The 25,309-nt window shown below is 39.2% G+C and overlaps 1 protein-coding gene across 1 annotated transcript in view; it reads right to left on the reverse strand.

The window, feature by feature from the left end:
* LOC140236830 (uncharacterized) overlaps nucleotides 1-25,309 on the reverse strand; it is a 61,625-nt gene that overhangs the window by 14,966 nt on the left and 21,350 nt on the right. Inside the window, exons 3-9 of the mRNA XM_072316769.1 lie at nucleotides 7,160-9,879; nucleotides 6,604-6,703; nucleotides 5,545-5,721; nucleotides 4,738-5,055; nucleotides 2,930-2,983; nucleotides 1,040-1,108; nucleotides 135-299 (exon numbers count right to left, since the gene is read on the reverse strand). Coding sequence (XP_072172870.1) covers nucleotides 135-299; nucleotides 1,040-1,108; nucleotides 2,930-2,983; nucleotides 4,738-5,055; nucleotides 5,545-5,721; nucleotides 6,604-6,703; nucleotides 7,160-9,879 — 3,603 coding nt within the window. The remainder of the gene's footprint in view (nucleotides 1-134; nucleotides 300-1,039; nucleotides 1,109-2,929; nucleotides 2,984-4,737; nucleotides 5,056-5,544; nucleotides 5,722-6,603; nucleotides 6,704-7,159; nucleotides 9,880-25,309) is intronic.

Below are 25,309 nucleotides of genomic sequence, written 5' to 3' on the forward strand. Positions count from 1 at the left end.
ATCAGGATGTCCGTGATGGAGAAGCAAGTGTATGAGTGAAATGCATAGGATTTTCTGAAGTCAAAGGTCAAACAAGCTACAAGGAATGGGTACACAAGGCCTGATCATGAAGAGAGAAGGGGTACAAGACTCACCCCTCTTGGCGTCTTCATACAGGCTGTACATGTGGCAGAAGATGTCTCTGGGGATGTCCTTCTCCTCCGGTAGACACTCCAGGACGACCACCACCTCGTCCTGCCCGACGGTGGCCAGACCTTTGGAGCTGAAGCACCAGCAGGTGCGGTTCACGCAGCAGTTCACTGCAAGCACCGTCGGTACAGAGCAAAGGATGAACAGCAATTGAGAAAGATTAACGCTACCACCACTGCTGGGAATCCGTTTGCAAGTAACATCATTGGCAGCAAGATATTATTCAGAGGGGTGGAGGTTCAGGTGTGAGTTTCTTCAATTTGTCTCCCTCTACAAATGAAATCTGTTAAGATTGCAACTGCTGATCTGTAAATAAACCAACATGTTGCACTGCGATCTTAACAAATTTCACTTGTAGAGGGAGACAAATTGAAGAAACTCACACCTGAACATCATTAAAACTTTGATATTCTGGTCGTGAGAGAGTTACATTTTACCCCACGAACTGATGATGACATCACATTTCAAAAGTTTCAAGAGTTGTTGGTGCACAGGAATGGACTTGCTGTCGCCTATTGCTACTACTCATTGCAGCTTCAAAGGGACACTAAGCCTATCTGACTCCTCAGCATTACTTATGACATAGAATATCTTGATTCCTCCAAACAATTACATGAATAATAATAATGATTAAAAAAAAAAACAGGAGTTACTTTCTGAATTAAAGAAGAAATCATTCTCTTTTCTCTCATTAAGTATGTATACATATACATCTTTATATAATACAAATCAAACATTTGTAAATGGTGTACATCATATGAAAGTCATAGAAAGGTGTAAACTTCAGCCAGTGAAGTTTGAATTGGATGGCTTAAAGCCCATGGCTTAAAGCCGGCTTCTTTTTACTCACAGTCAACTATCTGGACCACCACCATCAGGTTCTTGCTGAGCACGAATACAACAGGATCTGGATTCTCACCTGGTTGAATAAAAGACAAGAATTTGACTCCACAGTATCCGACTAGCAGCAGTAACAGACAAAGCACATTATAGTATGATAATATTATGTATTGGTACCCAAATAAATGTAAGATGAGAAAACAGCATTACTCTTAATAATGGTTTCTCTAAGAAAAAGGACCTGAAATTAAAGTCTCGCAACATGCATGGAGAAGCATGAGGTGAAAGCAGGAATTCATTGTGCAGCTAGGAGAAAGCAAAGCTTGAATTTCAGCCAAGTCATCTCTATTGGACTACAAAAGTCATTTCACAGCTTTTTTTGTTTGTTTTTCATGACACATTCAACTTAAGGTGATCAAGATCACCATGAGTTATGGAGCATAATGTAAGGAAAATGTGTTACCAAGCATTATTGCATAACAATGAATTCCTGTTGGGCTGTAGGCAAGTATGGTCCAGTTTTAATCTGAGATGAGGTGGCATTACATATGGGTAATCAAACACCATTTCTTTGATGTTTCTTTAGGACAATTGTGACTCTGCACCTCAAAACAAACAAAAAGTCGCCAGACATGAACTTTTAGTTAAGACCATATTCTGAAAGAACAGACTTTAAGCTTTAAAATGATGTATAACTCAAATCAAATGGACTCTCCTAACCTATCTAAATATTGGAAAGAAAGCACAAACTCAGGAAAAGTGTGAACTGAGAAAAGAGGCTCTGAAGTACAGTGTCTATTCAAGCGCTTAGTCTTTACCAAACCCTGCTGGTTGTGCGATGAATGGGACAAAAAACAGGAAGTACACCACCAGAGTAACAACAATGAAGGGATTATCAGATTATACTGAAATTAAGCATGCCTCATTAACACATTCTGTCAATAATCAATACCAACTTTCAAAGAAGTAGCACTATCCTTTCAAAAGTTATTAGAGTTGAAAGTGAAGAGTGTGGACAAGGTTTTACAGAAATGAAAAAGGGATTCTAAAGACACACCTAATCACACTATTCTACCAAAAATGTTCGAAATAAACTGCTAAAAAAATACACTTTCCTGCCCATTTTATGATACCAAATTTTAGCATAATGTAAAAGAAGACCCGCTCTTTCAGAAAATATGAAAAATTCAAATTCGGCTTGGTTGACCCATTTCACTTATTTTCAGTCCTCACGCAAAATCAGTGTGTGCGACTTTATGTTCGTTTTGAGGTGCACGGTCACAATTGGAGGAAAATGCAAAATAGAAGACATATCAACAGATTTCATGAACTCATTCACTATGGAGACAATTCAAAGATTTTACTTGCTCATCTTTTTCTGTTCATTTATCTAATACAGTCAAACCTGCCACAGTGGCCACCTGTCTACAGCAGCCACCTGCTGTATATGGCCACTAACAGCAATTTCCTGGAAGGAAAATCCATTTTGAAGACCCTGTGTATAGCTTCGGCCACCTGTGTACATTGTAACAGCCACATTTTTCATCTCCCTTGGGTGGCCGCTATAAATAGATATGACTGTAAACTGTACATATTTTTTTTTTTTTTTTTTTATCATGTTGGACAGCAAATTTTATCAGTAGGTGTTTTTCATGACTCATCCTCACTGAAGCGGTGAGATGATTGAACGTGGAAAATGATGCCAATGAAAACATATTTCCCTATCATTTTATGCCTCTACCATCAATAAATTGTCATCTTGGAAAAATATCGAATATTAATACAAAATTAAGGGGATCACTCAGTTCTCTGCCTGTTTTAGCCTGCTATAAAGCAGACACCATCAATGCATAACCTTCAAGAACATAATGTCCACCAGACTCTGCATGAAGCTACTCACTCTTAAGATCAGAGAGAATCTTTTCCATGCTTGGGTTGTCATCGACGGAAAATTCTGCCCAAAAAGGAAGAAAATGGAGCAATAGATTTCAAAGAAACTCACATAATGATGCTCAAGGTTCAATATCACTATCATACATAATGTAGGAAATGACTATATTTCAAGACACAGAAAAACAGGGACATGTACATGTATCTATCAACACATACTGCCATTTCTCCTTCTTAAGTACAAATGAAGGCACTCTTGATGCTGGATACAAACTCTGGAATACCACCCCAAATATATTCCTGCATCCTTCTTTATCAGAACGGGTCTCATGAAATATGTAATACAAGAATACTATTTCGAAATTAATGATATTACCACCTTGGTTTGTCTTTCATCTCGACTACTAGCTGTCAACATGTTTTAAAACCTTGATACATGGAAACCCCATTTGCAGTAAGGTTGCAGGGAACACCAACTTTGCCTTACTATGACCAGTACCTCATAAATGAAGTGAAAAAGAGACCATCTTAGTACAGAAGTGGAAAATCTGGACCAGTGAAGTCATTTTGGTAAAAGCAGAACCTTGTCGTAAGTGAGCTTTTTTATATGAGGGTTTCCCTGTTGCAACTGATTGACAATTGGCCCTTCACTGACGTAAATAAGCACCAATTATTCAGTGTTTAAAGGACAAGTTCACCTTCATAGACATGTGGGCTGAGTGAATGCAGCAATATTAGTAGAACACATCAGTGAAAGTTTGAGGAAAATCAAACAATCCGTTCAAAAGTTATGAATTTTTGAAGTTTCTGCTCAGTCACGGCTGGATGAAAAGACTACTATAGCTTGTGATGTCACATGTGTACGTTATAAAGAAAGAATAAAGAAAATTCAACATATTTCCATTTTTCTCGCATAACAAAAGAACACTCAACTTCTCTCTTTCAGAAGGCAGTGGGAATAATATTACCCTTAACATAAGTCAGTAACAAGTTGAAGAAATTTGCATTTTATTCAAAAAGTAAAGTTTTGTAAAATTCTCTTTTTTTTTCCTTATATCGTTGTACGCATGTGACATCATACACTGTAGTAGTCTTCTTATCCAGCAGTGACTGCGCATATACTTAAAAAATTCATAACTTTTGAACGGATTGTCCGATTTTCCTCAAACTTTCACTGATGTGTTCTACTAATATTGCTGCATTCTCTTAATCCTCATGTATATGAAGGTGGACTTGTCCTTTAAGAAGAAGCCATGACAAAAACTCATGGGCATACACACTTGGATTAGACTCAAACCAACGATCTCCTGATTACTAGACAGGAGTCATATCCACTGGACTACCAAGCTCCCACTTGACAGCCAGTGCACTCCCTGTACCACTGCCATCTTTCATTCCACCCTCCATGTCCTGCACCCTATCTCCTTCTTGCGATCCTCACCTTCACAATACCCCTCACTCTTCTACGTATACCCTACTATTCTTTCCTGTAAAATGCAAATTTTCTCACTTCACAAACCTCACCTATTTTTCTTCTATTTTTCTTCAGAAGTACTACCCACTACCGGCAGACCACAAATAACATCATATTACCTTTCTGCCATGCAAGAGACTTCCTACAAATATTAAATATCACAATCTTTATCTTTTTTTAAATAAAAGTCTTGTACAAATGACAAATATATTGTAACGGATGTAACAAAAAACCCTTTCCTCTGCACCTGCAATCACAGAGTTATCCCTACACAAACATTTCCCTAAGCCAACAGGTCTGAAAGATGATGTATTTCAAGAAGACGAGCAGAGATGAGTACCGACCTCCCTTCACTTCTGTGGTGAGAATGACTGGGGGCAGCCTGCTCTCATCCTCCGGTATGAGGCTCTTGTGCCAGCCCTGCCTCTGCAGCCGCCTCCGGTTGCCGCCCTGCAGTTCGGGGATGCCACGGATGGAGGTTGGGATGGCCTGGGACTGGGAAGGGGGTTCGACGGGTGCGACTGTCACACCACCTTCCCCCACACCTGACACCGCCGGGGTCTCCCCACTATCCTCCGCTTGCACTGGCGACTGGCCGGAATCCATACCAGGGGCAGTGCCGTCTGAAAAATGGACGTTTCTAGTCTCCCTTGGTCTGGAGCCTGAGGAAAGAAGGTAAGTACCATAATTTCCTGTTCTTGCTCAGTAATCCCATTTTCTTTTGTCAATGGCATGCCACTTTATACACTATGTCACTCTTTCCTGCTATTCATTTTTCCTCCATGACTTCTCAAAATCTGAATTGTTATTACTTCCTGACACTTGCTGAAAGAAAGCTTAGCCTTCATTCTCTTATTTTATGCAAAATATTGTATGTCTCTGTCTATTCTTAGTATTTTCATACAATGTAAAAAAAAAAAAGATGGAAAGAAAAGAAATGAGAAACAGCAAAGCAACACGTGCCTCAGCATAATGTGGCCAGTAACTTTGTAACTGCACTATTAGAAATTCCTAGTATGCTGGTATTTTAATTCAGTGGTGATCATTTCTTGGTGATCTCTTCAACACAAAAGCATGCACACAAGCATCGGCTTGTATCGTTGAGATGTGGCTATGCACCATTCTCAGTGCTACTGTAGGTCTTTCCTCACCCTCTGACATGGGTCTCCTGAGAACCGACTTGCTCCTCTGGATGGAGCCGTCCTGAGCCGGGCCTGCCTCGGACTGGGCTGCCTGGCTAACGGCCGGCTGGTGGGCCGGTGAACCAGCCGGACTGTTCTCCAGCGACGTGTTGCCGCCTTGCCTTCTCACTCGCTCTAGTGCCTCGGCTGGATGGAGCGTGGAGAGAACAAAAAGACACAGACATAAATTAAGCATCAACAACTGCAAAGTTTCTCATGATTGGATTTGATGTGATATATTTGAACTCTGAATATTAACACATCACAACTTAAATCATAAATCCTGATATTCAGCAGTTTCTATCATGCATATTTGTACACGAGGGCTTACGGGGAGTGCAGCTTTTAAAGGGGAAACATACACATGTAGACAAACATTTATATATAATTGCTTTGGTTGCATGATATCAAATGCTTCTTCATTGCTAACTTTTTAACTCCTTAAATTGGCAACAAACTTTGAGAGAATAAAGTTTATGTTTGTCTTTTAATTGGCAAATTTCGGCAAATTTCTTTGTCTGATTTTGCACAGACTTAATTCACTAGTTTCATACAATCTTTCTCCAGTAAGAAACATGCAGTGAAATTCACATGTGCTAATTTCATGATGGGAAGGTAATAATTTTGGCAACAAAATTTCCCTAGGACTTGAAAGGTTAAAATAATAGATAGCTGTCTCACTCACAGGGAGAAACCACTGTAGCAATGTAAAAGTCCTAGAGAAATAGTATCAGAGTCCGCTTCTACAAAAAAGTATGAGAAATGAGTCCTATCATAGACTTTCAAGAGATAGAGTGAAAATCGTTACGAAAAGATACCACATCCATAGAATTCTCTGGTATAATGAGTCCTTTTCTGGGTCCTGTTGCATAAAAAGATGCAACTAAACATAAGTCAATCCTGGACAGAAAATTAAATATATGTCAGATATCGGCCAATCAGAATTGAGTATTCAGAGACTTATGTTTGATTTCCTGAGTTGTGATTGATGTCAACTTATATGCAACAGAGCCTGGTTGGTATACATGCCTGTGAGTATTGCATTGAGGCAGTTGACACACACTCTCGCCTCCTTGCTGTCCATGTACTTCAGCCTGATTCTAATATTGCAGCACTTGGAACAGAACACCTGATGATGAGATCGAACAAAGAGGGCTTTGTGTTAGCCTGCCATTGATTCTGATCACATATAATACTACAATAAGTAGGCATGACATGTTCTAATAGTTATAGCCATAAAAGTTTCAGTTTGGAAAGAAAAAAATGGTCTGTGTGGCCAATGCTTCTTGGGTTTAAAACCAGCACTTTCTTAAATGCATATTATAATGCAGAACACTAGTATATCTCTCCACAGCAATTTTACAGATTTTGATCTGAATGAATATATTAAGCACTGATGATAAAAGATGAATATTTACAATGGTAGATATAGAAACTTTCAATATGAGCAAAAAAGGAATATGTTAGCAAAAGATGGCTGCTGATGTAAGTGATTTGTCTATTCAAAGAGAAGAGGGACCTGTATTTATATAATTTTGCAAGAACTGGGGGAGGGGTGGGGTAGAGCAGGGGGGTACGTTCATACCTTCCCACAGGCACGGCAGTGATGCCTTCGCTTTCTGAATGTGAACTTGACGCTACACTTCATACAGGTGGGTGCCTCCGAGTCAGGAATCCAGATTGGTGCAACCTCCCCGGGCACGGCCAGATTTCCCCCCTCTCCATCCTGCCCCGGCAGCATGTGTTGGGCATTGAGGGCATTGTTCTGTGCAATCATGGGGTCGATGCCCTCGGGAATGGAAGCATCACCATTCTCCACCACGATCCCACTGTCAACCGGCACCATGGCATGGGATGCCTCAGTAACACCGTTCGGTCCATCCACCGGAAGAGCAAAGTCCGGAGTCAGAGCGACATTGGGCGGTGTAGTGAAATGGGAGGATTCACTTCCTCCATACACGTAATCTTGAGGAGTGTCAGTTAGGGAGGGGCCGTATCCATTCACTTGCTCATGGTTGGTGTGGTCAAAGTTAAGGGTAAGCCCCTGCCGCGACACTACGGGATGCTCCCTGGTTGTAGCCTGCTCCACTTGTTGGTAGGTGGGAGGATCTGGAGGAAGCTCCTGACTCTGGTCAGCAAGCTGGGCATCAATACCCATCTCTGGCACCATACCAGGCTGAATGGGTTGGGCTGTTGAGAGTTGTGCGGGTGCCCCAGCAGGGAGAGCTAGGCTTTGGACTGGGGCGAGATCTTGTAGGGAATCACTTGTCCTGACTTCTTGGGAACTGGCAGCATTGTTTGTGAGGGCCTCGCCATACTGGCCTTGCGGATGTTGCATCGCCAATGTGGTCTCCAGAGCGGTACCCTGTTGACTATACTGCTGACCACCAACACTCTCTGGGAGAGCCTGCTGATGAATCTGCTCCGAGTGGTTCACAGGAGTTCCAAGAGAACTTTGCGGATGGACACTTTCTGTCTGGGCGTCGATGGCAAAGCCCATTGTATTACTCTCAGGGGGAGTCAAACTGTCCCTACTCACGGTAACTTCAGGTTGCACATTTTGACTGACAGAGGGCTCCTGCAGTACTTGCATAGTTGATGGTATTTCCGAAAGTTTATCCACATTCTCCGAAGGTCTCTCCTCTTCTGTGGATGACTCAAACTGTTTTCCCCCATAGAATGGGTCCATGCTGGAAAGCTCATTGCTGCCTACTTTTGGACCATGTGAATGAATATCCATCTCATACTGGCGATCAAGAATTTTTGACAGTGGACTAACTCTATCATCAATGGTTTCCTGATCATTTGGAACTAGCAGGGAACTACTTTGTGGTCCAACACCTGTATTTACAGGCGCTAGACCAGAAGAGGGTAGAGTATTGACAGAACTTGGAATTTGGGAATTGTTCCTGAAACTATCAGGAGCTGTATTTTGCAGCATGACACCATTATCAGATGTCCCCATTTGTTGGCTTCCTACTGTGGTGTTCACATTGGGCAGAACGGGACCAATACTGGTGCTCGGTGATCCAAACGGAGCGTTTGTGGCAGGGCATGGCACACTATTCCCAGACACATCACATGCCAAAGGCTTTGAATCCAATCGATCCAACTCGTCCAGGTCTGACTGGGACACCGTCACGTTCTGCAGAGTTCCAAATCCAATCACTGGCCCTTTGCCAGAAACCTTGGTCATCTTCGCGTTCCCATCTTTGGGTACCTCCTTGCCTTTCTCAACAGTGTTTTTCAGAGGACTCTGCTCAGGAGTTCTGTAGCCTGGCAGCTTTGGCCTGGCACCCTGCCTCATGTATTCCTGCATGATTTCTGTGTCAACAGGTGGTGTGCTGGAGCTCAGCGAGTTACTTGCTGGTGAACCCTTTCCAGTAATAGGCTCTTCCTCACTCTGCACACTGGTATTAACGTTGGTCCTGGTGTCCTGGGATAAAGTTTCAATGTTACTGCTCTTACCAATGCTGTTGTTCTCACCACCGTTCAAAGAACTATAATCCTGAGATGTTTTCTCTTCTAACTGTGCTGGATTTGTAGTTTCACTACTGGGCTCTTTAGTTGTTTCATGCTCAATGTATAGTTTACTGTCACTGCTGGTTATTTCAGTCGTATCAACAGGAGAGCTGTCTTGCACAGTAGATCCCTCCATGAAGCCATTTGACAAGCCACTGTGTGAGACATGCGGCAAGGAATTCTGTTCTGTTGAAGTCACAACATGAGTTTGCTCCACCGCACTGACTTCTCCGATCCCTGGCTGCGGGTCACTGTGTGAACCATGCTCCTCTGTCGGGGAAGAGGTCCCAATGCTCTGCAAATCACTAATCGACATTGACCGGGTTGAGCCACTGGACATGTATGTGGTGAGGTCTTGTTTATCCAGCTGGGAATTGCTATCAGAGGCAATGTCACTGATCACACCCGTAGTATCGGGAGTATCACTTTTTTGTTCAGATCCTTCCTGGTTACTCTGGGAGGCTAGACTTTCCTGCAGGGCTGAGAGGAGAGGTGAGGGCTTTGCGGAGGGGGCAAAGTCTGCTTCCGACAGGTCGATGAGGAGCTCGCTGCCTGAGCTGGATGCTGCATCGGACTGGGACCTCTGATCCCCATCTACTGCCCCGTTTGTGAGTCCTCCCCTCTGGATGTCCTCCACGGAGAGGCCATTGGCGTGAGGTGACAGCCGTTCCAGGTTGAAGTCCGGTTTACCGCCGCCGGACATGTTGCACTGAGTGCTGGGCCCCTGGAGGTGAGAAGGAATGGCCTTCCAGTTTGGCTGGGCCTCACCAGGATAGAATGATTCTGAAAGGAAGACAGAAATGATGGAGAATGTTTTGTTAATACCCACAGCATACTGAAACAACTTTGGTCTCAGAAACTACACTGTGCATTCTGTTAAACATTAAAACAAGTATAAAATCTCATTTCTGACATGATCAAGAATAAATCGTCTACAATGCTTGCAGATTCAAAACATTATCTATATATTACAAGATGATTAAAATGAATAGTGTATACGCCAAATATTTTGCGAGGTTTTTGTTTTCACAAATTTTGCGAGTCAGGTGCTATTTGCGAAATTAAAGACTTGCAAAAATAATGACTCTGATCCCGATATGAACGTGATGAACATGTATACATTTCTCTGTTCAGTACAGCACTCCACGATCGCTGATTTAACCACTCGCGAAATCATCGGGAAGTCCCGATTCACAAATATTTAGACTCGCTAAATATACAATGTATGGTGTATACAGTATTTACTTCTAAAAACAATGTTCCACAAAATAATGACAAATGTTATGCAAGAGCCAAATTTGCAGGTTCTCCACTGCCTTTGTGAGCAATATTGCTCCTCTGACTCTAAACCAACCATTGAATGTATACAATGGCAAAAAGTGATGCAGAACATTTACTACTCATCAAATCTGAAGACCCATTCAGAAGAAATATAGTTGGCACAAGAAGTTCTATGAACCTTAAAATCATGATCTGGAGAAACAGGAAAATGAGTTGATGAAGTCAGAAAATACACTGGCAGCTGCATTGCTAATCTAAGCTCCTCAAGCAAGTCTGTCCACAGCGAATTGAAATTTATAAGCTTGTATACATGTGAGTATACCGGTATGTATACTATTCATTCAATGTCTACTGGCGAACTTCACATTCTTAAAGGGGAAATCCAGTCCAAACATAAGTTAGTCTGATAAAAAAGAGTAAAATCTTACAAGTTCAACAGTAAAAATTTGACTGAAATTGGATGAAAAATAGGGAAGTTATGACATTTTTAAGTTTTGCTAATTTTTGCAAAACAGTTCTTGTACAGTGGATATGTATTAAATGCAAATAAATGAGCTAACCATGTCATAACCTCACAATTTTCCATTGACCACACATGTACAAAACAGTGATAAAAATTCAATGTCTCTGTCACTGAAGTCTGAAACATGATGTTATTCCTGGTTGAATATCTTCAGAATAGTGATCAGTTAGATATATCAGGATTTGAGCCTCGGGCATAATTGCTTTTGAATGAAAAACTGAAAATTTCACAATTTTATATGCAAACTATATGCAAAAATTGTGAGGGGATGACATGCTCACTTTGCCATTTACATGAAATGGACTGTTCAAGAAGTTTTTCCTGCAAAATTAGTGAAACTTTGAAATGTCATAACTTCCTAGTTTTTTACCTGATTTCGATAAAAAATTTCAACATTGAACTTGTAATATTTTACTCTTTCTTATAAGACTAACTTATAATTGGACTGGATTTCCCCTTTAAAGGAATCTACATACTGTACATTTGAACAAATGTGCTATCAAAACAAGAGGAGGTGAATGAAGGCACAATGTTTTTGTATTTTGCTATGTTGGTTTGGACTGGATTTCTTGACCTTCTTTTGAATCCCATGATGCCCAGACAAAACTTTGCCCTCCAGGTCCTCTAAGGAGGACAAAGAGCATCTTAGGTCACCAGGTAAGGACAGATAAGTATGGGAAGGGCCGTGCAATGAAGGGGCACTGGGTTTGATGCTCCATATGAAGTTGGCATTCAATGCGCCTTGCCCATGCAGATTTGATTTAGGCACTAGCACTTTGGTTCCAATATTCAATCACTGCTTATCGTTTGGCAAGCGTATCCCTTATTACCCCTGACCTTGCCTTACACATTGAAAGCCATGTTGCACAATGATGTACAAGCCTATTGTAAAAAAAAAAAAAAATAACAAAAACATCTTCATGTACACAGTGGAAAATGCGATACATTTTGTCCAAAATGCCTAAATTCCATTCCTTATGAAATCCTACATTCCCACAAACATTAAACTAGACCGATCCAGTTGCTATCAGGCAGTCAAGTGAGGTTTATAAATTATATAATCACAATATCTGTCATTAAAGAAATCCTCTTCAGTGATTAGTCTACACAGTATCATGACCAAAGATAACATTCCTATGATGTTGAAAATTACATGTCAGTGGAGAAAAATGTGTTATACCGTGACAACATGAAGGTGCATGTTGTATAATGCAACACCCTGAATGTTGTTGTACATACTGGTGCATGCAATCGATCAATGTTTTTGTGTTTTCATCAAAATTAGCTTGTATAAAGTGATATCAATACCTACCTCACAGACACCTTTGTAAATCATGTTCACTGTGGTACACTGATCATTTGCAGTGCAATATGCAAACATCTTTAATTACCTCCGCCAAGGGAGGAGGTTATGTTTTCGTTACCGTTGGTTTGTTTGTTCGTTCGTATACGTGTATTTGTCCGTGTGCAAAATAACTCAAAAAGTAGTGAACGGATTGGGATGAAACTTGCAGGAATGGTTGAGAATGACACAAGTAACAAATGATTAACTTTTGGTAGTGATCTGAGAATTTTGGGAGAATTCATGAAGGATTTTTGATATTTTGGCAGATAGGGTCAATGAACTTGGGAGTTCAGGCCGCGCGTATTTGAGGTTTGCATGCGCACTAGAGTGCGTGCTCTAGTTTCTGCTAGGGCGAGGCGCACCGTGCAGCTGAGGGTTTATGACGTAACAAAGGCTTCTATATTGGGAAATTGGGCGACTTTCAGCACACAATGCAGTACGTATGGGTGGAAATCGCTGATGTCTCTATGGAAGAACAAGATCAGTGGTGGAAATGAGCTGCATGCTTGGCGGAGGCTGCGCTCTCTGAGTGCTTTTCTAGTTTAACAATTTAACTAAAACATCTGTTTTTTAGATTCGTTGGATGGATAAAACTAATCTATGATACACTAGTTGTTTTGAGCCAATAGTGAAACTTTGGTTTCCTTGGTGACAGAAATTGCACTGGTTTCTTTGGGGCTGCATCCTTCAGAAAACAGTGCTACAATGTATTCCTGCCACCTCAAAAGCTCACATCCCAGAGACAATCACACTCTCTCTGCCACCTCGCGATCCATAATATTTCAGATGGAGCCTCTTAGTGCATGGTACATTTGTTTACTATGATGTGATGGATTACATGCAGATGATTAACTAAATATGTAGAGTGCATTATGTAATCCAGTTTATGTGTTGAAGGAAAAATCCAAATTCATTTGTAATTTTTTTTTTAAAGGTTTGTATAATATACAGTACACACTACTGAATACCACACTTCTTTTTCATCTGCTTTCCTTCAGGACACTGCACTATGTACCTTTGATTTTTTTTTTCCTACTGTGCAAAGACATTTTATTTTTTATTTTTTTTAATTAAAGACAGTACAGTTGTAACATGAATTCCTGCTAGCATTGATAATCGTGCCTCATTTCAATCAGCTGTGTGACATACGTATTTTACTATACTGTACTGTACATGTACATGCTGTAGGACAGTGTACGTACACTCATTTCAAGCACCTACAGACCAGAGAGCCATTAACACTACTGGCACATATTATAATGGTGTATGTGACCTTGATGTACATGTATAATTCAGGCTAAAAAACTGTGCAGGCATACAGAATTACACATACAGTTTGTATCACAAGCATTGTACGTCACATCTATGCATTTCACACCAGGGGCCCGTTTCATAAAACTTGTCATCAGTGACAAGTTGTCATAGATGTGACAAGCTACTGAAATCCTTGCATCTGATTGGCTGAGAGCAAATTTGTCATAAAAATGTGGCAGTTGTCACTGATGACAAGTTTCATGAAACGGGCCCCAGGTCTACTAAAATTGTGGCGACTGAAAACAAGGCTACAATAATCACATGGTACCACACTATCGGCACAATTACATCACAATCCAAACATTTGGAGGAGCAATACTCTGTCATACACCTGCAGTGATACAAATCGTGATGATACCGTCATTTCCATATTGAGCCTTGACAACAGGACAAGCTCAATCAATGTAAGAGTATTTGACCTAAAAGAGGACCTATATTTCAAACAAACAGTACAAAGTCCACTAAAATCCTTCAATGATTGTACAGCAGAGTTATTATTCCCTCTCTTATGTATGTACAAATTGTATTTTCTATAATCAAACCTGTCTATAATGACCGATCATGAGAAATATGAAAAGGGGGTTGTTATTTAGGTGGCCGCTGCATACAGATTCGATGTAATAGCCATCGTGATAGATACTTGCAAAGTCCCACAATTATGTGTACGACAAGATGCTACCATATCACTTGATTACATCACGAGTGCTGGTACTTACACATTTAAAATGTATGCATGCATGCACGTACAAATGTAAGTACAGTATGTGCATTATGTTTACAAAGTCACTGTATATTTGTGCTATCAAACTAATCGCCCTCCTTCTTCAAACGATCACACGTTGTCTCAAATAGCTGTACAATACAAGTTTCAGCAGTATCTGTCTGATGCAATGACCAAGACAGCTTGAGGATATTCTCCCCAATGTGACAGTTGTCTTTGGGCAGTCAGTGTACATTTTTTTTGTGTGTTTTTTTTTGTTTGTTTGTGTGAACAATTTGGTCCAAGTGTATCATCAAAATGCTAAACATCATAGTCAAGTGAGTAACATGCTGTTCTCTTTTGAATTGTTTGCATTGTTTACACTGTACCTCATGCATCAAAGTGCATTTTTGTTGCACCATAATATGCTCTTCATACTTTGTTGCAAGGCCCTGCTACAACCACGAATGTACACTAATAGACTGTCCTAGATAAAGTACACTTTGGGAAGTAACATTTCCTGTAATAAATTTGGCAGCAAGATACAGTATCAACGCCTTTTATAAAGTGAACTTCACAATCCTGAAACCACTGTCAGTATTGTAGTTTCATAGATGAATCAATCATATCACTATGGAAATAAAAGAGCACAGCTTACATGTAGCTTAGAACTGCAAACAATGGCTCTTAAATTGAGTGCATATCTCAAACTGCAACGTAATAAAAGAGTAAACTTAGATTTGAGAATTGAAAATTGCCTCCATAAAATATTGGCAAACTTCAGTTGGCTGTGCCTACGCAACTCCACATCTATATAGTTGTTATCACAATGCGTGATGGGGAAAAAAGTTTGTTACAAGTGTTTCAACATTGTACAACGCAAGTCAAACGCAATATTTTATGATGACATGCATGCATTAATTAAGTAGTTGACAAGATTGATACTGAAGTAATGGTCTATCAATCTACTGGCAATGGCTATTTAAACTTACGATCACTGCATTTCACATGAATGTCGCCACCTACATACAATATGTACACTGCAGGAAACAAATCACTGGCATCAATGGCATATTAAATGAACTTGATATATTCGGAGCGAGGCCGTGAAATGTTTGGTGAGACCCTAACAGGCTTACCATATGGTTTTGAGGGGATCACCGATCCCGTGGGTTCTGCTAGACTCATCTCGTCTACACGCACCGCAGGGCTCATAACTGGCTCGCGGGGACAGACACATTGCGGCAATAATGACATTTGGAATATTACACACACTTTGCAGTCATGTCAGTGTCATCGCACGGGGAATGAGTCATCCAAAGTACAGAGCACACTGGAGAACAGTGTGTGGTGAGATAGGTCCTTACTTTAAAGGGAAGTGTCAGCTAATCAACTTCCCGCTGGATGCCGGCAGGTTTTTCAGTACCACATGATGAAGTAGTCAGATTCATTTTATATCATCACATATTGCTTTTAAAATCACACTTTGACAAAAAGATAGCAAAGAAGAAAGACGAAGACCAGCCTAGTTTGATCACACAACTAAATTTCTGTCCTGGTTTCAACGAATCCCTTCAACCAGAACAGGGGACGTGCAAGATTTGTGCAGAATCACTGTACATCTAGATCAAAGTCTTTGCTAGCAGCTAGCCTGATTTGAAGATGTTTGTTTCCCATCTACATTGGAAGTTGACTGGGTTAGTATGACAGTTTCAGTCCCTTTTGCACATACCTGAAATTAATGGCATTCAGAAGTCAATTTTTGCAACATGACGCAAAAAAAAAATGTTTTAAATAAGATTGTGTTTAGACACAAAATGACAAAAATATGTGAACTATCATGATGCAAACATCAGTAAATCTTGGATTTGCTTTTATAGAAAGCCCTCGCAATCTGCCAAGCACAATGCGTGTGAGGGGGAAGTCCTCCAGCGTGGGATCTAGTCTAAATTATGCAGGTTGAGACAAACCATGACAAAATTTCACAGAAAATATAAAATACGTAATGAATACATGTATTCACTCACATGATGTTGACAATGCCCCATTGAAAACGTATCACATAACAGCATACCATGTACATCAAGCAAAACCTTGCATTTTACTTCTCTACAAACTATATGCCACAAAATGGCATAATACCATGTTTTCATCATAAATTCATAAGGTTATGCATCTCAGTTGCATTCTCCAGTTGCATCTCATTACACAAGCTATCGTTTACTGTCCACCTACGCATATTATTGATTTAGACCCTGACCCTGCCCTGTATGCAGGCTCTACAGTCTATAAAACAAAACCTTCTACAAATTGGTTCACCTGCAAGATAACATTGGAGATACAGTTGTATCTTAGCGCACAGAAAGGAATATCTTCACTCCCAGGGTAGATAAGTACAATTATGCACACATACAATACAAACTATACATTACGGTAGATCTGTCACAGAACAATGTGTTCAGTCTGGCACACTTTGCTCTTTTGTCTGAGTTTCGAGATCTGTAAATTCACATAAACTGAAGCCTTTATTGCCATCTCTTGAGTCATGTGATGTGTGTACTGTGTACAGCACAGAAATAATCTCTGGCTGGGGGTACAGAACGTTGGTCATATCACCTAAGAATATCCATAACACGGAAAGCAAAACCCTGGCTTGACTACATGTAGGGTATTTGTCGATGGCGGTTTAATTGCCTTTTTCCTCCTTAATGACTAGGTACATTGTAGGGCCTAATGGTCCTATGTCTTGAAAATAAACACATTGTATCAGCTGAATATCTGGTAGTGGCTGCTACTGATGTGCCCCTGTCTACATCCAATGTTATGCATATTGCATCTATAGGGTGACAATGAAAAGAAGCCAACCAGGTATCACTCTCACACATACAGTAGGATAGTGGCCTTGCACCTTGGTTTTTAACAATAAACTGCACAGTATTACACTGGTAGTGCACATGTATGAAAGTGGCTTGATGTCTGGCCAGATTAAAACCATTATCGTGCTTCATTCAAATCTACTGTATGCAAATTTTATAAATACAGCACTAAAGAAGTTGTACCAATGTCCTTTTTCTCTTGAGACATTTCCCTGTGACCTTTTTAAAAACACAGCATTGATTGTTATGCTCAATTCACATGTGTACATTAATTCATGGTATCAAATATATTCCAATTCATCTATTACAGTATAATTGAAGAAAAAAAACCCACTGAAGTCAATTAGATGCAAAGTTTAATAAGACTGCTTCCAAGGAAGTGAATTTCTGCTCCCCATGAAATGTGAGTCACTGCTACTGAGCAAAACTCTGTATCACCATAAATAATTGTTGCTGGAGCCTAGGATAGCTAACGTGATATATGTTGTATCAGAGAATATTTGATGTTGTCATGGGAACCCTTTTACGTTTGCAAGTGGGTGCACAAATTAATCTACCAGGTTCAGACCATCAAATACATACTTTTTCTTTTTCTTTTCTAAAATGTGTGACCACATACTGGTGGGATGTACAATTGCTCTGTTAAGTGGCATTATTGTATACCTCTAACATTTGTATTTTGAACAAAGACAGCCAAGGACAATTCAAGGAAATGTTGATATGTTCCCTCTTGGCAAAAGCAGGAAAATAATGCCAGAATGAGCAGGAAATGGAACAAAAAAAAATAATAATAATGGACAGGAGGCATGTAATTCAAACAGCACAAGACCTCAAAGTAATTTGATTATCATGTGACCCATCAGAGAGCAAAGACACATTCTAACTTTCACTATTCTACCATATACACAACATGTAGACAGTGTATACCACTGGATGCAAGAGAGGGAAAATCCCCAGAAGTGAAAAAAGGAACCAAAAGACACTACGTACACTGACAAATGTTTTAACATACTAAATGATGTACCTTGAACTCCTGTGAAGATGAATTTGCAGCTAAAATTTGACCTTTTACTACAATGCTTTTTGTTAAGATAAATTTGGATATCAAAGAAGAGTCAGCAACCTTTCAATCATGAGTATAACTTTGGAAAAATTTTATCTTCCTTTCAGTTCAGAGTGGTTCTTACGTACTGTACATCATAAATGCCATAATATTCATGATACGATTCAGCTAATATTTAAGAACAAAATAACAGCCATCTCACTGACTATTACAGTTTGAAAGTTGGGTAAATAAGATAGGGACAATGTCGTAAACCAGATATATATTCCTATCATCCAACATATCGACAATGTGAATATCCTTGTACCACTTTTGAGTTTGTGGACACTCATGATCGAGGTAGGTTTGACTCAATGTCATGGCCATGGCAAAAAAAGCAGGCTACAGCTGTAACTTACATTATTTCTACCCCTTTGTAGTGCAGCCAGGATATCCAAACCTTCCCTACATGGTCTTGAAGTTGCCTACTACTAAGTATACAGTGTAGTTGACCAACTACACATGTTCCTTAGAGTAAATCTACTGTGAAATCCAAAAGAATGTGAACTCTCAAAGAATGTGAACATAGCCCTTCACATCGACCATACAATATGTAATGTCAGAAAGCCTACCCAAGTTAAAAATCTGGGACACATCGTACAAAAATTGTAGCTATGGGGGTTGTGTCACAGACTCACAAAAAATCAGGGGGTACAGAGGTTGTATCCCACAGAATTCTGCAAGCCTTTCTGCCAAAATGTCATTTGAGCACCATGCCACTTGCGACAGGAACGCAGGAAATTGAAGAAGGAACTGCGGACGGAGAGCAGCTGCACTGCATATTCCATTACTTGAAGAAAGCTGTGACTGCAACTGGACTAGGTTTTGGGCACAAGCTTCAATTTGCCACAGCATTGACCTGACATAGAATTTGCAGTGTTACTTACTGAAGAGAGAGAAAAAAAAAATCAAAGGTAACTTGTAGCTATATGAAATCACAATCTGCTAGCACTGTGTACTAATACCAGGTAATATTTTTTTTTCTCCATTTAGCATACTTTGTCTTTTGGATACATTTGTCCATAATGCAATACTATTAAGGTACCAACACACATGATATCCTCACTCCAAACAGCAGCCCTTGATACACTAGGATCCTACGCATAGCTGTAAACAGCTATAAGCCTACAAACTGCAAAATGAATATGGACATTGTGCCCCCTACTAAACTACAGTTTGTACTCAAATTACAGTCATCGTCCCATAGTAGGACATGAAAGAAGTCATGTAGAAACATGATTATGACACAAGAAGAGACAAATACTACTATTTTGCCATTCACATTTCTTAGAAAGCTTATTTTTGTTACTTTCTATTAAGTTTACCAAATACAAACTGTATTTGCTGATCCAAAGAGAGCACTAGATCATTGAATTTCAATTCTAAAAATAAAAAACTCCCTCATCTGGGTATAACATATTCTACTTTGAGTGTATTCCCAGAACATTGAACATGTTCTTACCCCAAAAGAATAAATTTCTGCCTACATAAGCCATAAAGCCATGTCTGGGCCTAATGGTTGTATTCTCACAGCATGCTTTCCAAACAGTTAATAAATTATACATTGTGTACAGTCCTGTACATGGTATACTATGAGCAAATGGCGAAAAAAAAATTCAGTTTGATAGGCATACAAGTGTATACTGAGTACATATTGTATGCTATGCCCACAAATTTATAGGCTGCCATACCCGTAATCCAATAGCCATTGACATTGGAAGTCGCTTCCATTGAGCATGACGGGTAAACAGACATCTATTGACAAGTGCAAACATTCCTTGTCACTCCAAATATCTGAAGTTAAGTGACCCCTAATACGGTCTGCACAATGCTGTACCAGGCAGAGATACCTGGTACAGTGTACATGTGTAATGTCACTGACCTTCTTTTACACAATTTAAAGGGATGGTACAGTATTGGTGGAGATGAGAATTGGGCTTTTAACTTTTTGTTGGATACCAAGAAAACACTTATGAAATAGTACAGAGCATACCATTCTAAGAGGAATTCAAAGTTTATTTGATGAAAATCGGGTTTGGAATGATTGAAACATCCAAAAACAAAGTAAAACAAAGCGATCGTAAAAAAAGTGTGGGTCCCACACTTTATTAGAATTGCTCTGTTTTGGATATCTCAGCCATTTCAAAACCAATTTTTATCAAATAAACATTGAATTCCTCATGGAATTACATGCTCTTTCATATTTCATAAGAGGTTTCTCATTATCTCACCAAAAAATGTTAGAAACCTGAAATTAGGTCTGAACCAAAACTATACGATCCCTTTAAGGTGGAGCTTGATGAAGTACAATGTACAATGGGACAAGATACAGACAGGGGCAATTATGCAGTACAGTCTTTTGACCTGTACCATAAAGACAAATGCATCATGCACATACTGGTAGCATGGCCGGCGGAAAAGATTTGTGCACCATATAAAGGAATACATAAGGTGTCATCACTTTGGGCCCCCCCCCCCCACTTTTTTTTAACCCGGAAGTACGTAAGTGGCACTAAAAAGAAATAGATAGAGATCTTCAAGTGTGAGCGCGGTAAGGTTATGTTTTTGCGCTGAAGACCCCCTTTTTTTTTTTTGCTTGCCAGCCGAAGAAACCCAGAAGTGGAAGGGGACAGATGAGCTGAAGACATTTTTTTTTGTTTTGCTTGTTAGCTCATTAAACCCGGAAGTGTCCCCCCCCCCCCCCCCCCCCACTTTTGAAAACCCTCCGCCGGCCCTATGGTACAATGTACATGTATGTGTGCTTACAACATCGTGTATATAACACTGTATGCAAGCAATTGTATGGCATTATATATTGCACATAATTTGCAGGGGTTTACGCTATTTTTGTGAAGTTTGTGAGATGGGTGCTATTCATAAATTCAACAACACGCAAAAATATTAACTCTCATCTGGATATGAATGCAACATGCACACATACACATACGGGTACACAGTACACAAAAACAAGGTGTGTAATGATACAGTTTAGTACTTGGCGTAAGTCTTGACGTGCCTATGTAATGTGTGCATGGACAAGCACATTTCATCCGAAAAATAAAGTGACTGATAACAATTTTTCCATCCATTGCTGTAATCCATGTTCACAAGCTGTTTTAAAGCGCTCACGAAAATGTCAGGAAGTCCGGATTCGCGAAAAATTTGACTTGCCAAGTATATACGTACTTGTAATATACATTGTATAACAAACGCAAACAGAAGGAAACTGACCAGAAATGAATGTAATTTGTATAATAGTGGAAAAATGAGCAAAGAATACTGATGGAATCCCATTTTCTTTGCTTACAAAGTATTTCCCACCAATATAGTATATTTCATATGGCATACTATGTACATAGTAGACAAGGAACTCACAATAGATGTTTTGATCAGGTTTCACAATGCCGCTGCAGGAAATTCACAGCCTGGGGAATTGTTTTGTAGTTGTACAGTCAGTGGGTACGCAGGCACATCACGAGGCTCAGACATCTGCTACACAACACAGTCTTGCAAACTGATCTTTTTACACCCATTATGCACCACTATCCAGCACTTGGCAATGGTCCCAACACATGTACTGCAGTACATGCATACAGGGAAAGTGAGGTCCAGTTTTTCGATGCAGCAGAATGCAATAGGTGAAAAAATTTATGCTGAGCAGTATACCCGTATGCCTCCGAACACAGTCTGTTCAGGGGGTAAAGAACCTCAATTACCCTTCTTTACGACAGACACAGTGAAGCTCAGATCTTGTCTTAGAGATTTGGAGATTTGGGTTCTTTTCTTCCTCTGGAGATAATGGATTCTTTCCATAAAGCCTAAACCATGACTTCCTTCACTCACTACATCTCATTCATAGGGTGCAAAACAGACTAATTGGGATTTCCTCTACATCTTGTGGGGAGAGGAGTCTGAAATCTTAATAGCCAGGTCTGCGCCAGTGAACATCCCTCATGTTTTCGGCTCACTGGATCACGGGTTTGGATTGTTGGCTGATGACTTTTAGAAATTCCTCAAGCATTTTTTGAGACACAAAGTGAACTTCAAAACAACATTAAAGTATGCAGTGTACACTCTGGGTTGAATTCCTGCTGTATTGATGGGAAAATACTGCAGGAATGATCCAACACACTTCAATACTTCAGAATGAAAAAAAAAAAAATGGTGTAATGCCAACTGAATGCCTCTGGGTGTCAGAGTCACAAATTCATGTGTGCATTGAGCTGCGTTTTACCATACATTACCTCAAATTGCCATGTAAAGAAAATATGTGTAATCCATGTCAACAAAATGTAAATGGACATAATCCATAAAACTTTGAAAATCATCCGACCTACTGTACACATTGGGTAAATGAGACAATTGCCAAGAAGTTGACTTTTGACCCTAATACTGTACATAATGGTAATTACAGACTGTACACTATGTTCTAATGTCAGGCACCCTGTCATACTTGTACTTCATCAATCCATGCACAAGGGTATTCAATAACACAATTTCTTGTGATGAATTGCTTTAAATACACAATACTAATGCTGGTGTAACTACCTGGTGGGTCTTCATACAGCGCTGGGTATTCCCTCTATTCCAGTCTGTCTTGTGCTCTAAAAACTTTTGATAATGGTTGAACATTTCTCTTCAATTTCATCCAATATTGTCATTCTTATCAAATTTTTCTGATTCACTTCAAATCTATTGTATACAAAACATGTTGAAATTCTAATGTGAGTCTTTAAGGCAGTTACAATGTAGGTGAACAAAATAGAAATTTCATAAGGAAAAAGAGGGCAATGCCAATTAGTCAACATAATTTGTCTCTGAAGGCCTACACAATTTCATCAATTCCTCCCCCCCCCCCCCATAAAAAAAAACACGTTCACGGGAATCAGTTCTCTAAAATGTTTACAGATTTACATTGTATATCTACCTCAAAGTTTAGCATTCATTCATATCCCACCCATCATGCAAAAGATTATTATTGGGAAAATTCTTGAAACTTATCATACAGTAGCTCAAAAGTATATGATATGACATCATGGTCCTGATCTGGAACTCATTGACTGACGGTTTCAGACACAGTTCTTCTCTACAACGTTTAAATCATCCTTAAAAAAAAAAATAAATAAATAAAAAAAAAAATCTTTGACTTGCAATATATCTTTCCAATTAGAAATTTGCTTACCAATTGATTTCACCCCTCCCCCCATCATAGCTCATAGCTACATGTATTGGATTGCTGTACAATTCTTATTTCTTAAAATATACATTTTTAGGAAATATTGATTGATTTTGATTTCTGTAAGGTTCTAAAAGGTTCTCTTAAACACTGATACTACGGTTTATCTTCTCTTCTCTCAACTTTTTCTTTGTTGTCCCTTATTTTCTATTTTGTCTTGTTATGGATTCCCCTTGTATTGTCCTCCTTGGTCAAATGACATTAAATAGATGTATGTATACTTGAAGTTCATTAATATGTATAATGTGAGTATGTGTCTTGTTACAATTGTACTTCAGTTGAAAATAGGGAGAAGTATAACATACCATAATGGGGCAAGTCCAAGATAAGGTCCCCTCAGAAGGCAAAATTTCATCTTTGCTCAATATTGACAAGTTTGGTATCATTTTGAAGCTTATGAATTGAAGTTTTTATTTCCATGAAGGAAAATATGATATTATGTAAATGTATGCAAATTTCAAGGGCTTCATTTGCATAAACGTGAAATACAGTGTTACGTATGGGACATTTATAAAAATTCATATTCATTCAAAGGAAAACAAATGATATTTGATTAATATGTGGACATAGGAAATTGATCAAATAGTTTAACTTGGTATGAAAATTTAGAGATTATGCAAATGATTACCCGGTATGCAAATTAGCTCGTGTCCTATCATGAGATGTCCCATATGTAACAAATTGAGGTAATTTTTTTTAGGTTTTTTCTGAAATTTCTAAGGTTATTGGAATGCCCTTTTGGAAAGTTCTAATTTATTGTTTAGAGAAGCTAAATATCATAGAAAGAAGAAAAAATAGTAAAAGAAACATTTTGCATTAGGCAATTGAATACTGTTACGTATGGGACAAATGCGTTACGTATGGGACATCCTCATACATATTGCATGTAAATGCATGTAGTTAGCTGGGAGGGTCTCTCAGTACACAAATGGTCAATCTTCCTGAAGAAAGCATCCCAATTTTGCAGCTACTTTTGAGTTATAGACACTTGAAACAATACATTCAGAAAGGGGGAGGGGGAGATGGCAAAATACACAAAGAAAATCAGCATTAAAGGGATGGTATACAATTGTAGCTTTTGTAGAAATGGGGATTCAGTTTTTTCAACATTTTACGAGATAATTGGAAACCAATTATACGAATTATTAAAGAGCATACAATTCTAAGACTAGAGGAATTCAAAGTTTATTTGATGGAGATCCAATTTGAAATGGCTGAGATATCAAAAAACAAACAAATACAAAGTAAAATGAAGTGGTTCTAATAAAAAATGTGACCCACCTTTTGTTAGAACACCATGTTAGAACACCACGTTTCTGGATATCTCAGCCATTTCAAAACGGATTTTTGTCATGTTAACTTTGAATTCCTCTTAGAATTGTATGCTATTTAAATATTTCATAAAAGAAGTGCTAATTATCTTGTAAAAGTTGAAATCAGAATTCCCATTTGAACCAGAACTGTACAGTCCCTTTAAGTAGAGACCTCTGATTTAAAGGGTACTGAAACCGAATACACAAACAGATTGAAAAATTGCAGTTCAACTACAAGTATATTGGGTACTGTTCACTACACAATGTAGAGCTCTAGCTACATTGTAGCTGCATTGTACAACACATGTGATGATAATGAAGATGTTACTTCAAATTTGTGTTTTCTGGATCATTTTTTTTTTTTTTAATTGCAAGTGACAACAAATTGTCCTTATTCAGTTTTCAGTAGTAGCCACGACAAAAATCATGGGTATACATACTGAGGTGTGACTTGAATCAATGACCTGATTGCTAGACAGACATCATATATCTACTCGATTTCTGGGGTTCCATTCAGCAGGTA

This window comes from Diadema setosum, chromosome 13 (genome assembly GCF_964275005.1).
Source record: "Diadema setosum chromosome 13, eeDiaSeto1, whole genome shotgun sequence".
In the NCBI taxonomy this organism is placed as follows: domain Eukaryota; kingdom Metazoa; phylum Echinodermata; class Echinoidea; order Diadematoida; family Diadematidae; genus Diadema; species Diadema setosum.